An 11,733-nucleotide genomic window follows, 5' to 3' on the forward strand; every position below is an offset into this window, starting at 1 on the left:
TTGCCTTCAAAGCGGGGAAGGGGAAGCAAAAACGCTCCAGTAATAAGTGGTGCTACAGGTTTGTGGGATATTGTGTTAAGAATATACTGCCCTTGTAGAACTGCCCGTTTTTGATTGCTTCAATTACTCCCCAGAACCAGAAATATTAAGTTTTCTTCTATTAGGTATTCTGGCTTAAAAAAACTACCAAAAAACTGAACTAGATGCCAACAATGAATAACAGCCAGTAATGTCGTTAGGTAACTGCCTGAGGCAAAAAAATCCCAGTAAGAGTTCAGGCCACGGAGCATCCAAAGCAAGTGGAGTTTTATAACCTCACACTGGGCTTCGGGGGAAGAGCCCAACCCAGGTGGTTAGAACGGGATCAGCACTGAGTAGTTGTACCCTGCCTATTGTCTCCCAGGCACAAGGGATGCCAGACACATCCCACGCCACTTGACAGGACTTGCTACTTCCAAGCCCCCCGAAATCTCAATAATTACAAACTTCACATTTTCGGATTTCGTTAACAAGACTGCGACGCCTTCCTCCAAAGCAGCAGGGTCTGCTCCAGGTGCCGGTGCTGCAGGCAGACGCCTGGGACAGGGGAAGGAGCCACAGACAGAGCGTAAGAGCAGGGAGGAAACCCGAGCGAGAAAATCCGGCCTGCAGGACACGATCTGAAACGTTGCTTGCGAACACCAACATGGCAGCACAGAGCAAGGCCAGGCTCAGGCAGCGTTAGCAAACAGCCCAGGAAGAACTGGGGAGTCTCTTCTCAAAGTCCACGAGTGGAGTGCTCGACTAGTCTGAGAGATCTTTCCCCGAGAGCACAGAGACCCTAACGTCACCTCCACACCCTGGCTCCACGCACACGCCACCGCTCCTGCTCCCATCAGCGTCTAGTCTTCCTTTGCAGGCAAGTTTTCAAGTGCAATTGCTCCCGCATCTTCCCACAAAACCTCAAAAGTTTGTTCTTCGGGGCCACCCGTGCCTCGCAGCAACTTCAAACCACAGTTTTCCAGCTATACAGTGCCCAGGTTTCTTATCAGGAAACAATCCAAGCTACCTGTCCAGTCACCGGGAGCCCCCGAGGTGCGTGTGACACCGAGCAGATTCAAGGAAGAGTCACCAAGCCTGGGCTTCACCCAAGGCAGAGCAGACAAAGCCTCCTGGGCTACGCAGCCATCCCTCCCACACTCCACGCAGGCTTCTTCCCCACGGTATTTATTTTTGCTCTCCACCGCTATGTCTCTTCCAGTTCTAAGTGTTTCACGCACAAACAAGTTGTCATATTAAACCAATTTGGCAGCAGAACTGCAGGCCCAGAGGGAAGCAATCCTGCCCGTTTGCAGTAACTTAATCTGCAATTTCAATAGGATACAGTTCCAGCAGTCTGCTGCCCCGAACCTTTGTGCAGTGGCTGGGCATTGTTCAACAGCTGCCACGCTCCACTCTGCCCAGCTGCATTTCTGCCACAATTAAATCATGATTATTTTTTCTTTAACATGCAAAAAAACACAAGAAAAACATCTATTAGAGAAACATCAGCCAGGCCCTGACCCTGCTGAGCCCATCAGGTCATCAGGCATCCCCATGCAACACCCCACGCCCTGCACTGAAGGAAGAGGACTCAGCTGCTGCTAATTTATTCCTCAATCGTGTAACTTCAGTACAGCTCACGAGCAACATTTAACTGCAAATCTTGGTTATCCTGACACCTGAACTGGCCCCACACAGAAGTAACAATAACATGAGTTCACCAGTTCAAAGCAGTCTTCATCAAAAGCATTTTACTTTTTTTTTTTTTTTAGAAGAGCAAACCCATATATATTCACCAAGAAGGACGTAATAAAAAAGAGCAACTCCAGTCAAACCAAATCGTGGCTGATCCACACCAGGGAAACAGCGTTAAATCAGGCCAGCGCTTACGTTTCAAGACAATGGGAACGCGATGCATTCGTACAGGATTTAGGGAAAACAAGAAGCTTCACAGCCACAGGTTACATCTTTTCTTCAAAGAAGCTGCAAGTAAACGTGACGCACTTGGCCGTTACCGCTTTCCCTTTTCAGACTACCAGCCTTCCACATCTAGAGGGGAGAGAGTCTCGGCTACACAAAACGTGACGTGCGGAGTCTCCAGAAAAAGAGATGATACAATAATGTAACAAACTGTTCATTTTATTAGAAATTTCAGGTAAGTTACAGTTTTAGAACAAGGATCTGTCAGTCCCATCCACTATCCCCAGCTGGGTCAGACCTGAGGGCTGATGCTGGGTGAATCCCAGCACATCCCAGCCTCAGTTTCCCTTATCTGTTAATACAGAAAATTGGCATTTCCTTCCCCCTCTGACAAAGCTTGATCAACACATGGAAAAGGCTCCAAAGCTCCAAAGGAAAGGACCACAGAGGGCAAAGCATTCAGAAAGATTTTACTGCAGCGTGGGGCAGAACAAGCACCCGAAGGAGCCCGACGCGGGGGGCTGGCTTATCAGCGTTAGGATTTTTTTTCCTCCAGAGCAAACACGTTACAGCTGCAAACCAAATCAGTCCCATGTGTGCAGAGTACAAGATTCTGGGGAGATGCCCCCAGATACACCATCAGAGACCCCAGTTTGGCATCGACGTGCAGCGTTTTATTGGGAAGACTCACCAGCCGGTGCTGCCGTCCGGGAGCACGCAGGGAGAGCGCCCCAAACTCGCACGGAGGCAAAGGCCACGCACGGGACCTGGAGCGGGGCCGGGATTGCTCCAGGGCCACCAAACCGGCATCGCCCGGGAATTTCACGTGGGCCGCAGGGACCCGCGGCGGGGCCCGCCCCACACCGAGGGGCCGCCACCGGCAACGGCCCCCGGGGCGCTGCCGAAGAAAGGGTGCCGGAGGCGGGCCGGGTCGCACGCGAGGAGCCCCGAGAGCACGGCGGTAGCGGGGCAGCGCGGAGGCGCGGCCCCCATTGTTACCGCCGGCAGCGGCGGGGCCGGGCGGGCCGCGGGAGCACGGCAGGGCCGGAGCCGCCCGGTCCCGCGGCCCAGCAGGCCCGGCGGCCCAGCCCGCGGCGCACAATAGGGGCGAGCGGCCGGAGGGAACCGCAGGGGGCCGGAGGGGGGCCCGCAGGGCCGGGCGGGAGCCCCCGCGGCGGCGCGGCGCCAGGCCGGGCCCGCACCCGGGAGGCGGGCGAGCGCGGGCCGCTTCCGCCCTCATGGCCGCGGCCGCCATTCCCCCCCCCCCCCCCCTCCGCCCGCCTCCCAGCCCGTCCGCCCGCCCTCACCTGCGGCGGCCGCGCGCTACGCCAGCCCCCGGCTGCGGCCCGGCCCACTAGGCCGCGCGGGGCCCGGCGGCAGCGGCGGGGCGCGGCGGCCGCCCCCGGAGCGAGGCGGCGGGGTCGGACGGGCGGCGGCAGAACCGGGCGGGCCGAGGGGTGCGCGGCGGTGGCGGAGGAGGGGGGGAGGGGAGGGGGGGGGCGGGATTTAAAGGGGCCGCGCGCAGTTACCGGAGCCGCCGCCGCCTCCGCGCAGCCAACTTTACCTGGGTCTCACCACACTGACAACTACCAGCGGCGCCCGCCCCCATCACGTGACGAGGGCGCGGGGCGGGGACAGCCCGGCTTCACTCCACGTGATGCGCGGGGGGCGCTCTCCTGGCGGCACGCGCGTGTGACGCGCGCCACGTGAGAGCGGCTCCTCGGCGCTGTCACGTGGTGGGGGCGCGGAGCGGCTTCGGCGGCCGCCATGTTGTGCGGCCCCGGGCCGGGCAGGGGATGGCGGGGGCCGGCAGCAACTGGCTCTCCGGGGTCAACGTGGTGCTGGTGATGGCCTACGGCAGCCTGGTGAGCCGGGGGCACGGGGCCGGGCCCGGGGACGGGGGGACGGGCCTGACGTTTCCGTGGGGCCCGGGCCCCCGTGGAACCGGGCCCGGGGTGTCCGTGGGGCCCCTGCGAGGCCGATCCTGGGGTGTCCGTGGGGCTCCCGTGGGGCCGGACCTGAGGGTGTCCGTGGGGCTGGGCCGGGGGTGTCTGTGGGGCCCTTGTGAGCTCAATCCTGGGGTGTCCGTGTGGCTCCTGTGAGGCCGATCCTGGGGTGTCCATGGGGCTCCCGTGGGGCCGGGCCTGAGGGTGTCTGTGGGGCCGGCCCTGGGGTATCCGTGGGGCCTTTGTGAGCCCGATCCTGGGGTGTCCATGAGGCTCCCGTGGGGCCGGGCCTGAGGGTGTCCGTGGGGCTGGGCCGGGGGTGTCGGTGGGGCCCTTGTGAGCTCAATCCTGGGGTGTCCGTGTGGCTCCTGTGAGGCCGATCCTGGGGTGTTCATGGGGCTCCCGTGGGGCCGGGCCTGAGGGTGTCTGTGGGGCCGGCCCTGGGGTATCCGTGGGGCCTTTGTGAGCCCGATCCTGGGGTGTCCATGAGGCTCCCGTGGGGCCGGGCCTGAGGGTGTCCGTGGGGCTGGGCCGGGGATGTCGGTGGGGCCCTTGTGAGCTCAATCCTGGGGTGTCCGTGTGGCTCCTGTGAGGCCGATCCTGGGGTGTCCATGGGGCTCCCGTGGGGCCGGGCCTGAGGGTGTCTGTGGGGCCCTTGTGAGCTCGATCCTGGGGTGTCCATGTGGCTCCTGTGAGGCCGATCCTGGGGTGTCTGTGGGGCCTTTGTGAGCCAGATCCTGGGGTGTGTGTGGGGCTGGGCATGGGGTGTCCATGTGGCCCCTGTGAGCCCGATCCTGGGGTGTCCATGGGGCCCCTGTGAGCCCGATCCTGGGCTGTCCGTGGGCCCCTTGTGAGCCTGATCCTGGGGTGTCCGTGGGGCCCCTGTGAGGCCAATCCTGGGGTGTCAGTGGGGCCATTGTGAGCCCGATCCTGGGATGTCTGTGGGACCCCAGTGGGGCTGGGTCTGGAGCGTCCATGGGGCCCCTGTGAGGCCGATCCTGGGGTGTCCATAGGGCCCCCATGAAGCCGGGCCTGAGGTGTCCATAAAGCTCCAGTGAGAGTGTCCGTGGGGAACTCCCGTTGAGCCGGAGTCGGGGCCCTCGTGGGGCTGGGCCAGAGGGCCCATGGGGTCCTGACGTCTGTGGGGCAGGGAGAGGACGTGATTAGGAGCCCCTGTGGAGGCTGGTGTGTTTGTGGGGCCAGCCCAGATGTCCATGGGGCTCCTGATGGGCTGAACAAGCACCCCTGTGCTTGCTGGCTTGGGGCGGGGGGGGGGGGCTGTGGTTGCTCAGCCTGGGGTGTCCCCAGAGTTGGGCTGAGCCCAGACTGGCTGTGAGACCCCCCCCGGGGCACAGCTCAGCACACCTGACCCCCATCCCCGCTGTGGCCCTCCAGGTCTTCGTGCTGCTGTTCATCTTTGTGAAACGCCAGATCATGCGCTTCGCCATGAAGTCCCGCCGTGGGCCCCACGTGCCCGTCGGACAGCACGCGCCCAAGGTGGGTGGCATATGGCCCCGCGGTGGTGACGTTCCCTCCCTCCCCTGCACACACGGGCCCATCCACGTCCGGAGGATCGGGCAGGGTCTGCTTCCAAATCAGACATTTCCAGGAGCTGCCACCTCGCTGTGGTGATGGGCAGTTGGAGGGGTGGCAGGTTTAGTTCAGAGGGCCCCCAGGACTTGACTCTTATCATCCTTGTGATCCTACAAAGTGAGTGTACGCTGTAAATGTATTTTTTTCCCCCACTCTGCAGGATTTAAAGGAAGAAATTGACATTCGACTGTCGAGGGTGCAAGACATCAAGTACGAGCCCCGGCTGTTAGCTGAGGATGACAGCAGGCTTCTGCAGCTGGAGACACAAGGTACCTTCTCTCACTGCCCGTCAGTCGGAAGCCACCAGAGACACCGTCCGGTGCCTGTTCCGCTGCAGCACGTTGTGCCCCTGGGGCCAAGTTGTGTGACTGGCCTCTCTCGTTGGCTGTCCCGTTGCAACGTCGCGTTTGGCGAGCTGACATGAGATGGTGTCTCTGCGCTCTGCTCCTGTCCCCCCTCTCCCTCCCGCTGCCAAGTTTTGCAGAGCTTTCAGTTTGGTTTTCTCTTTGCCAGGCTGCTACAACTACCTGTACAGGATGAAGGCGCTGGATGCGATCAGAACATCTGGTAAGGGAGCTCAGGGCGGGAGTGGGAGGGGAAGGGTGGAGAAAAGCTGGTGTGTGGAGGAAATAAGGGTACGGCGCAAAGGCCAGCAGCGTCCTGATACGGCTCAAGGTCCTCGTTTGTGAGGAGAGGTCACTTATCCCACCCAGGGCTGGTGGCCTGAGGGTCAGCTCTACCGGGAGTGGTCAGCAAATGGAAACAGCAGATGTGGTGGGAAGTTTAATTAACCACCAAATTCTGATGCTGTCTGTGGGTGGACACAAGCATTTTTACAGAATTCCAGAATCCTCTTGGTTGGAAAAGCCCTTGAAGCTCCTCCAGTCCAACCATGAACCTCACCCTGACCGTTCCCAACTCCACCAGATCCCTCAGCGCTGGCTCAACCCGACTCTTCAACCCCTCCAGGGATGGGGACTCCCCCCCTGCCCTGGGCAGCCCATTCCAACGCCCAACAACCCCTTCTGCAAAGAAATCCTTCCTAAGAGCCAGTCTGACCCTGCCCTGGCGCAGCTTGAGGCCATTCCCTCTTGGCCTGCCGCTGGGTCCTTGGCTCAAGAGACTCCTCCCCCCTCTCTGCACCCTCCTTTCAGGGAGTTGCAGAGGGCCAGGAGGTCTCCCCTCAGCCTCCTCTTCTCCAGACTAAACCCCCCCAGTTCCCTCAGCCGCTCCCCATCAGACCTGTGCTCCAGACCCTGCACCAGCTCCGTTGCCCTTCTCTGGACATGCTCGAGTCATTCAATGGCCCTCTTTACCTGCGCTTCAGCCAGTTGTGTTGTGCCTTTTTATTTTCCAGAAATCCCATTTCACACAGAGGGCCGGTACCCGAAGTCTTTAATAGGGAAGAACTTCTGTGCCTACCTGCTGGAACTGCGGAATTCCAGCAGCTCCTTCAAAGGCATCCGCAAAGCCTTGATCGACACCTTGCTGGATGGGTACGAGAGTGCCCGCTACGGCACCGGGGTAAGCGCCGGCGCTGCGTCGCCAGGCCCCTGCAGCAGCGCAGGGAGCTGTTCCTGCCCTCCAGTCTTGACAGCTGGACTGAGGTCGTGCTGTAACCTCGGCTGGATTTTCCACAGTCTTTTCTGTTTGTGTTCAGGTCTTTGGGAAACCAGAATATCTGAAGTACCAGGATGCTCTGAACGAGCTGGCAAACATGTAAGTGTTGCTGCCCAGGTGTGGAGCTGGGGTACGGTGGTGGCTTCTTGGGCCCCAGCAGCCCATCGTGGAGCTGTGAACAGAGACGGGTTTTGGGGCAAAACCCAGCCTCTGAGACATGGGCTGTTTATGCCTGTCCGTCCTTCCAGATTTAATTACTCCTTGCAGCCTCTCTGTTATTGCACTTTTGGGCTGATTACAGAATCACAAAATCTCACAGAATCCTCTTGGTTGGAAAAGCCCTCGAAGCTCCTCCAGCCCAACCATGAACCTCACCCTGACCGTTCCCAACTCCACCAGATCCCTCAGCGCTGGGTCAACCCGACTCTTCAACCCCTCCAGGGATGGGGACTCCCCCCCTGCCCTGGGCAGCCCATTCCAACGCCCAACAACCCCTTCTGCAAAGAAATCCTTCCTAAGAGCCAGTCTGACCCTGCCCTGGCGCAGCTTGAGGCCATTCCCTCTTGGCCTGCCGCTGGGTCCTTGGCTCAAGAGACTCCTCCCCCCTCTCTGCACCCTCCTTTCAGGGAGTTGCAGAGGGCCAGGAGGTCTCCCCTCAGCCTCCTCTTCTCCACACTAAACCCCCCCAGTTCCCTCAGCCCCTCCTCACAGTCCCCGTTCCTGCTTGCACTGGCTGCTTTGAGCCAGGGACCCCGCATGGTCTGCAGGAGCCTCACCTTGGTTTTCAAACCGGCCGCGAGCGCCGTCACCCTGAGGGCAGATCTGCCTCGTGTCGGACACGATGGTCAAGCGGCTCCGAGGAGGAGGGCGGCGGCTGTGACAGTGTCTCTCCTCTCTGCAGGACCAAGGCCCGGGGAGGCAGCAGCCAGCGGCAGCACCAGTCGGCGGCGAAGGACCTCACCCTCTCCCCTGAAGTCTCCAACCCCGCCACCATCCAGGTCACCTACCTGCCTTCCAACCAGAAGAGCAAACGTGCCAAACACTTCCTGGAGCTGAAGAGCTTCAAGGACAACTACAACACGCTGGAGAGCACCCTGTGAGCCGCGCGGGGAGCCCTGCTTTGGGGACCTGCCACGAGCAGAGCCCCTTGCTGGGTGCAGCTGGTGTCCTGAGCGGGTTTTGGCCGCGGTTCCGCATGCGGGCGGCGTTGGGAGGAAGCTGCCGCGCTCTCGGGTCTCCCTTTTGCACGACGTTGGAGATCGGCGCCCGCTGGAGGCTCCGTTTGGGCCGGTGGAGCTCGGCCCTCGCCAGGAGCCCGTTTCAAAGCAGCGTGCCCACCTGCTGAGGCGCCGGGGATCGGCCCGCGCGGCCGCCTGGGACACGCTTCAGGCTTTTGAGTCCGGCAACGTCTTAAAGCCCTTGGCCCTGTGAATAAACTAATTAGCTTTAGCTTATTTATAAAAGACACCGATCCCAGCCAGCGCTCTCCTCTTTCCCGGTGCCGGCTGGCAGGGGCTGATGCTGTCTGTCCGTCCTGTCTGTGTGGGTCTCGGGCTCTGGAGCTGCTCGTCTGTTCTTTCCAAGGGGTGAATGTTCTTCTTTTCCCTGTGGCACCGTCGCTGCGGGTGCCCGGGCCGTGCCCCAGGATGCCTGGACGGAGTGTAAATAGTTTGGTGGCCAATTCTCGGCTGAGGTTGCCTCTTTGGGCTGCGGTTTCTACTCTTTTCTCCTGCAACTGGGCGTTTGGGGACATCTCAGGCAGACAAATACCAGCTTGGAACGTCCTGTCTGTCCTGCCAAGGGGGGTGTTTCCTCCCGCTCTCCCCAGCGCCTCGTGTGCCAGCGGCTGCCGAGCTCTCGTGGCCCCCGATGGGACGTCTGGGTCCTGCCAGGCCGACGGCAGCGCCCACCGGTCACCGCAGCGCGTGGGGCGGGGCCCCCGCCCCCCGCCTGGGCCTCTGCACTCTTTTTAATTGCTGTTTAATAAAATGACACTTAACCCCCAGCAGGATGCGTGCCCTTGGCCTCTGACTGCGGGGAGCCACGGCGGGCGCTGTGTCTGTCCCTGTGCCGCTGCCGCGGTAACCAGGTTGCCATTAAGTAGCCAGGTTGCCTTAAGTAGCCAAGTTGTCGTTAAGTAGCCAGGTTGCCATTAAGTAACTGGGTTGCCATTAAGTAACCAAGTTTCCATTAAGTAGCTAAGTTGTTGTAAGTAACTGGGTTGTCATTAAGTAGCCAGGTTGCCATTAAGTAGCTGGGTTGCCCTTAAGTAGCCAAGTTGTCATTAAGTAACCAGGTTGCCATTAAGTAGCCAAGTTGTAAGTAACTGGGTTGTCATTAAGTAACCAGGTTGCTGTTAAGTAGCCAAGTTGTCATTAAGTAGCCAGGTTGCCATTAAGTAGCCAAGTTGTTGTAAGTAACTGGGTTGTCATTAAGTAGCCAGGTTGTTGTTAGGTAACCGGGTTGCCGTTAAGTAGCCGGCTTGCCTTAAGTAGCCAAGTTGCCATTAAGTAGCCAGGTTGCCCTTAAGTAGCCACCTTGTTGTTAAGTAGCCAGGTTGCCATTAAGTAACCAGGTTGCCATTAAGTAACCAGGTTGTTGTAAGTAACTGGGTTGTCATTAAGTAGCCAGGTTGCCGTTAAGTAGCCAAGTTGCCATTAAGTAGCCAGGTTGCCATTAAGTAGCCAGGTTGTCATTAAGTAACCAAGTTGCTATTAAGTAGCCAGGTTGCCATTAAGTAGCCAGGTTGTCCTTAAGTAGCCAAGTTGTCGTTAAGTAACCAGGTTGCCATTAGGTAGCCAAGTTGTGGTTAGGTAACCAGGTTGCCATTAAGTAGCCAAGTTCTCGTTAGGTAGCCGGGTTGCCATTAAGTAGCCAAGTTGCCATTAGGTAGCCGGGTTGCCGTTGCTGTTGCCGGCGGGGCTGGCGCAGAGGCTGGGGGGGGGTCCCTGTGGCACCGGCCGTGGCAGCGGAGAGCAGCCAGACCCCGTCTCTGTGCCGGGAGAAGGGGGGCTGGGAAGGGGCTGTCCTGGGGGAACAGTGGGGTGCAGCGTCCCCCCCTCGTGCGGGGTTAAGCCCTGGTGTCCCCCCCTCAACGTGTCGCTTCGGTCGCAGGCCCTGGCGAAGGGGAGCACTTGTGCAAAGCGACGGGAGAGGAACCCCGGGGGCTGAACCCCCCCATGCTGGGGGGCAGCCAGTGAGGGGGAGCCCTGGTGTGGGGCGAGCTGGGGCCCAGCCCCGTGGCCAGGCTGGAGGGGTGGGTGCTGGCAGCCCCCCTGCGCCCTGTCTCGCCCACCCCCTGTCCCCACAGCCGGGGACACGTGGCCGGGGGGCACCCGCGGCGCTGGGAGAGGATTTGGGCCGCGGCCGCCAGGACGCTGCAGCGGAGCGTGGAGTGGGAGCTGCGCCTCGCCGGCAAGGAGCGGATGGGGGTGAGGCGGGGTGCACCCAGTCCTGGGCTGCCTGTCCCGCTCCAGTGCCACATCCCAGGGGACAACGTCTCCCAGCACCCAAGGGGGTGGTAGGTGGGGTTCAGCACCCACTCCTGTGCCCGCACAGGTCCACCGAGCCGCCCTGCGCCGGCTTGTGGAGGATGAGCACCAGCAGCAGCAGCGGGAGCTGCGCCGGCTCGGGGAGGCCTTTTACGTGGAGCGGCTGTGAGAGCCTGACCCGGCAGGCTCAGCACCCGCCCAGCACCGCCCGGCTTCCTGGCTGAGAATAAAACACGGCGAGCAAAACGGGGGCTGTGTCTGCTGCGTGCTGGGATGTGAGATGTCCCAGGGTGGGGGTGGAGGGAACATCCAGCCCAGCACAGTCCCTGCGGTTGGGATCTGGCAACAGAATCCCAGAATCGTCTGGGTTGGAAAAGCCCTCGAAGCTCCTCCAGCCCCACCATGAACCTCACCCTGACCGTTCCCAACTCCACCAGATCCCTCAGCGCTGGCTCAACCCGACTCTTCAACCCCTCCAGGGATGGGGACTCCCCCCCTGCCCTGGGCAGCCCATTCCAACGCCCAACAGCCCCTTCTGCAAAGAAATCCTTCCTAAGAGCCAGTCTGACCCTGCCCTGGCGCAGCTTGAGGCCATACGTTGCCCTTGACCCTACGCACGCCGGATCCTGCACACGCGGTCCCGGCCGTGGCCACGCCAGGAGATGGCAGCACGGCCAACGCGCCTCCACCAGCTCTGCCGGCTCCGCGCCCCGGTCCCGCCGAGCCACGCGCTCCTGTCCCCCGTGGCACGATGCTCCTGGCCGTGTGGCACAGCCCTGCGGCAGCAAGGAGCCCGGCCGGGCTGGGTGTGATGCTCCCTGGCCCTGCTCACCATCCGGGCACCCCATGAACTCCCGTCTGCTGCCCAGCTGTGGGGAGCCCTGTCCCCCGCCTCCTGTCCCTGCCGCCTGCACCCGACCTTGGTGTCTCCTGGCCCCAGGGCCCATCAGCGCCCGCCCTGGCTCTGCTTATTGACAGGGCTGGGGGCCGCCGGGCCGGCACCCCCCACCCTCGACCCTTCATTAGCTCGGCTGTCGGGTTGCATCACATCAGCTGCTGCCGCACGCGTGCCCCCGGCTCCCGGCATCATGCTGCTGCCACATGTGTCCCTGCTGTCCCCAATGCCACCCCATAAGGCCAGA

At 61.1% G+C, this 11,733-nt stretch overlaps 2 protein-coding genes across 18 annotated transcripts in view; one reads left to right on the plus strand and one right to left on the minus strand.

Moving 5' to 3' along the window:
* Positions 1-3,575, minus strand: part of UBAP2L (ubiquitin associated protein 2 like) — a 32,006-nt gene extending 28,431 nt beyond the window's left edge. For 15 of the 17 annotated variants that reach the window (XM_074853483.1, XM_074853480.1, XM_074853479.1 and 12 more), the window contains exon 1: positions 3,471-3,515. Coding sequence is in view for 1 of the 17 variants with exons in the window: in XM_074853473.1 (XP_074709574.1) it covers positions 3,506-3,550 (45 nt within the window). In the remaining 16 variants the exon portion in view is untranslated. Of the gene's footprint in view, positions 1-3,470 lie in introns of all 17 variants that reach the window. The other 2 variants (XM_074853465.1, XM_074853473.1) reach the window with 2 other exon arrangements.
* A 78-nt stretch (positions 3,576-3,653) lies between these two features.
* Positions 3,654-9,105, plus strand: LTAP1 (lipid transport auxiliary protein 1). Its single transcript, XM_074853327.1, is given in 8 exon segments — positions 3,654-3,806; positions 5,283-5,384; positions 5,641-5,749; positions 5,994-6,047; positions 6,838-7,004; positions 7,141-7,199; positions 8,002-8,105; positions 8,108-9,105. Coding segments are annotated over 8 exon segments (1,002 nt in total). The 5' UTR covers positions 3,654-3,737; the 3' UTR covers positions 8,446-9,105.
* The last annotated feature ends 2,628 nt before the right edge of the window (positions 9,106-11,733 follow it).

Source organism: Strix uralensis, chromosome 32 (genome assembly GCF_047716275.1).
Source record: "Strix uralensis isolate ZFMK-TIS-50842 chromosome 32, bStrUra1, whole genome shotgun sequence".
NCBI classification, from domain to species: domain Eukaryota; kingdom Metazoa; phylum Chordata; class Aves; order Strigiformes; family Strigidae; genus Strix; species Strix uralensis.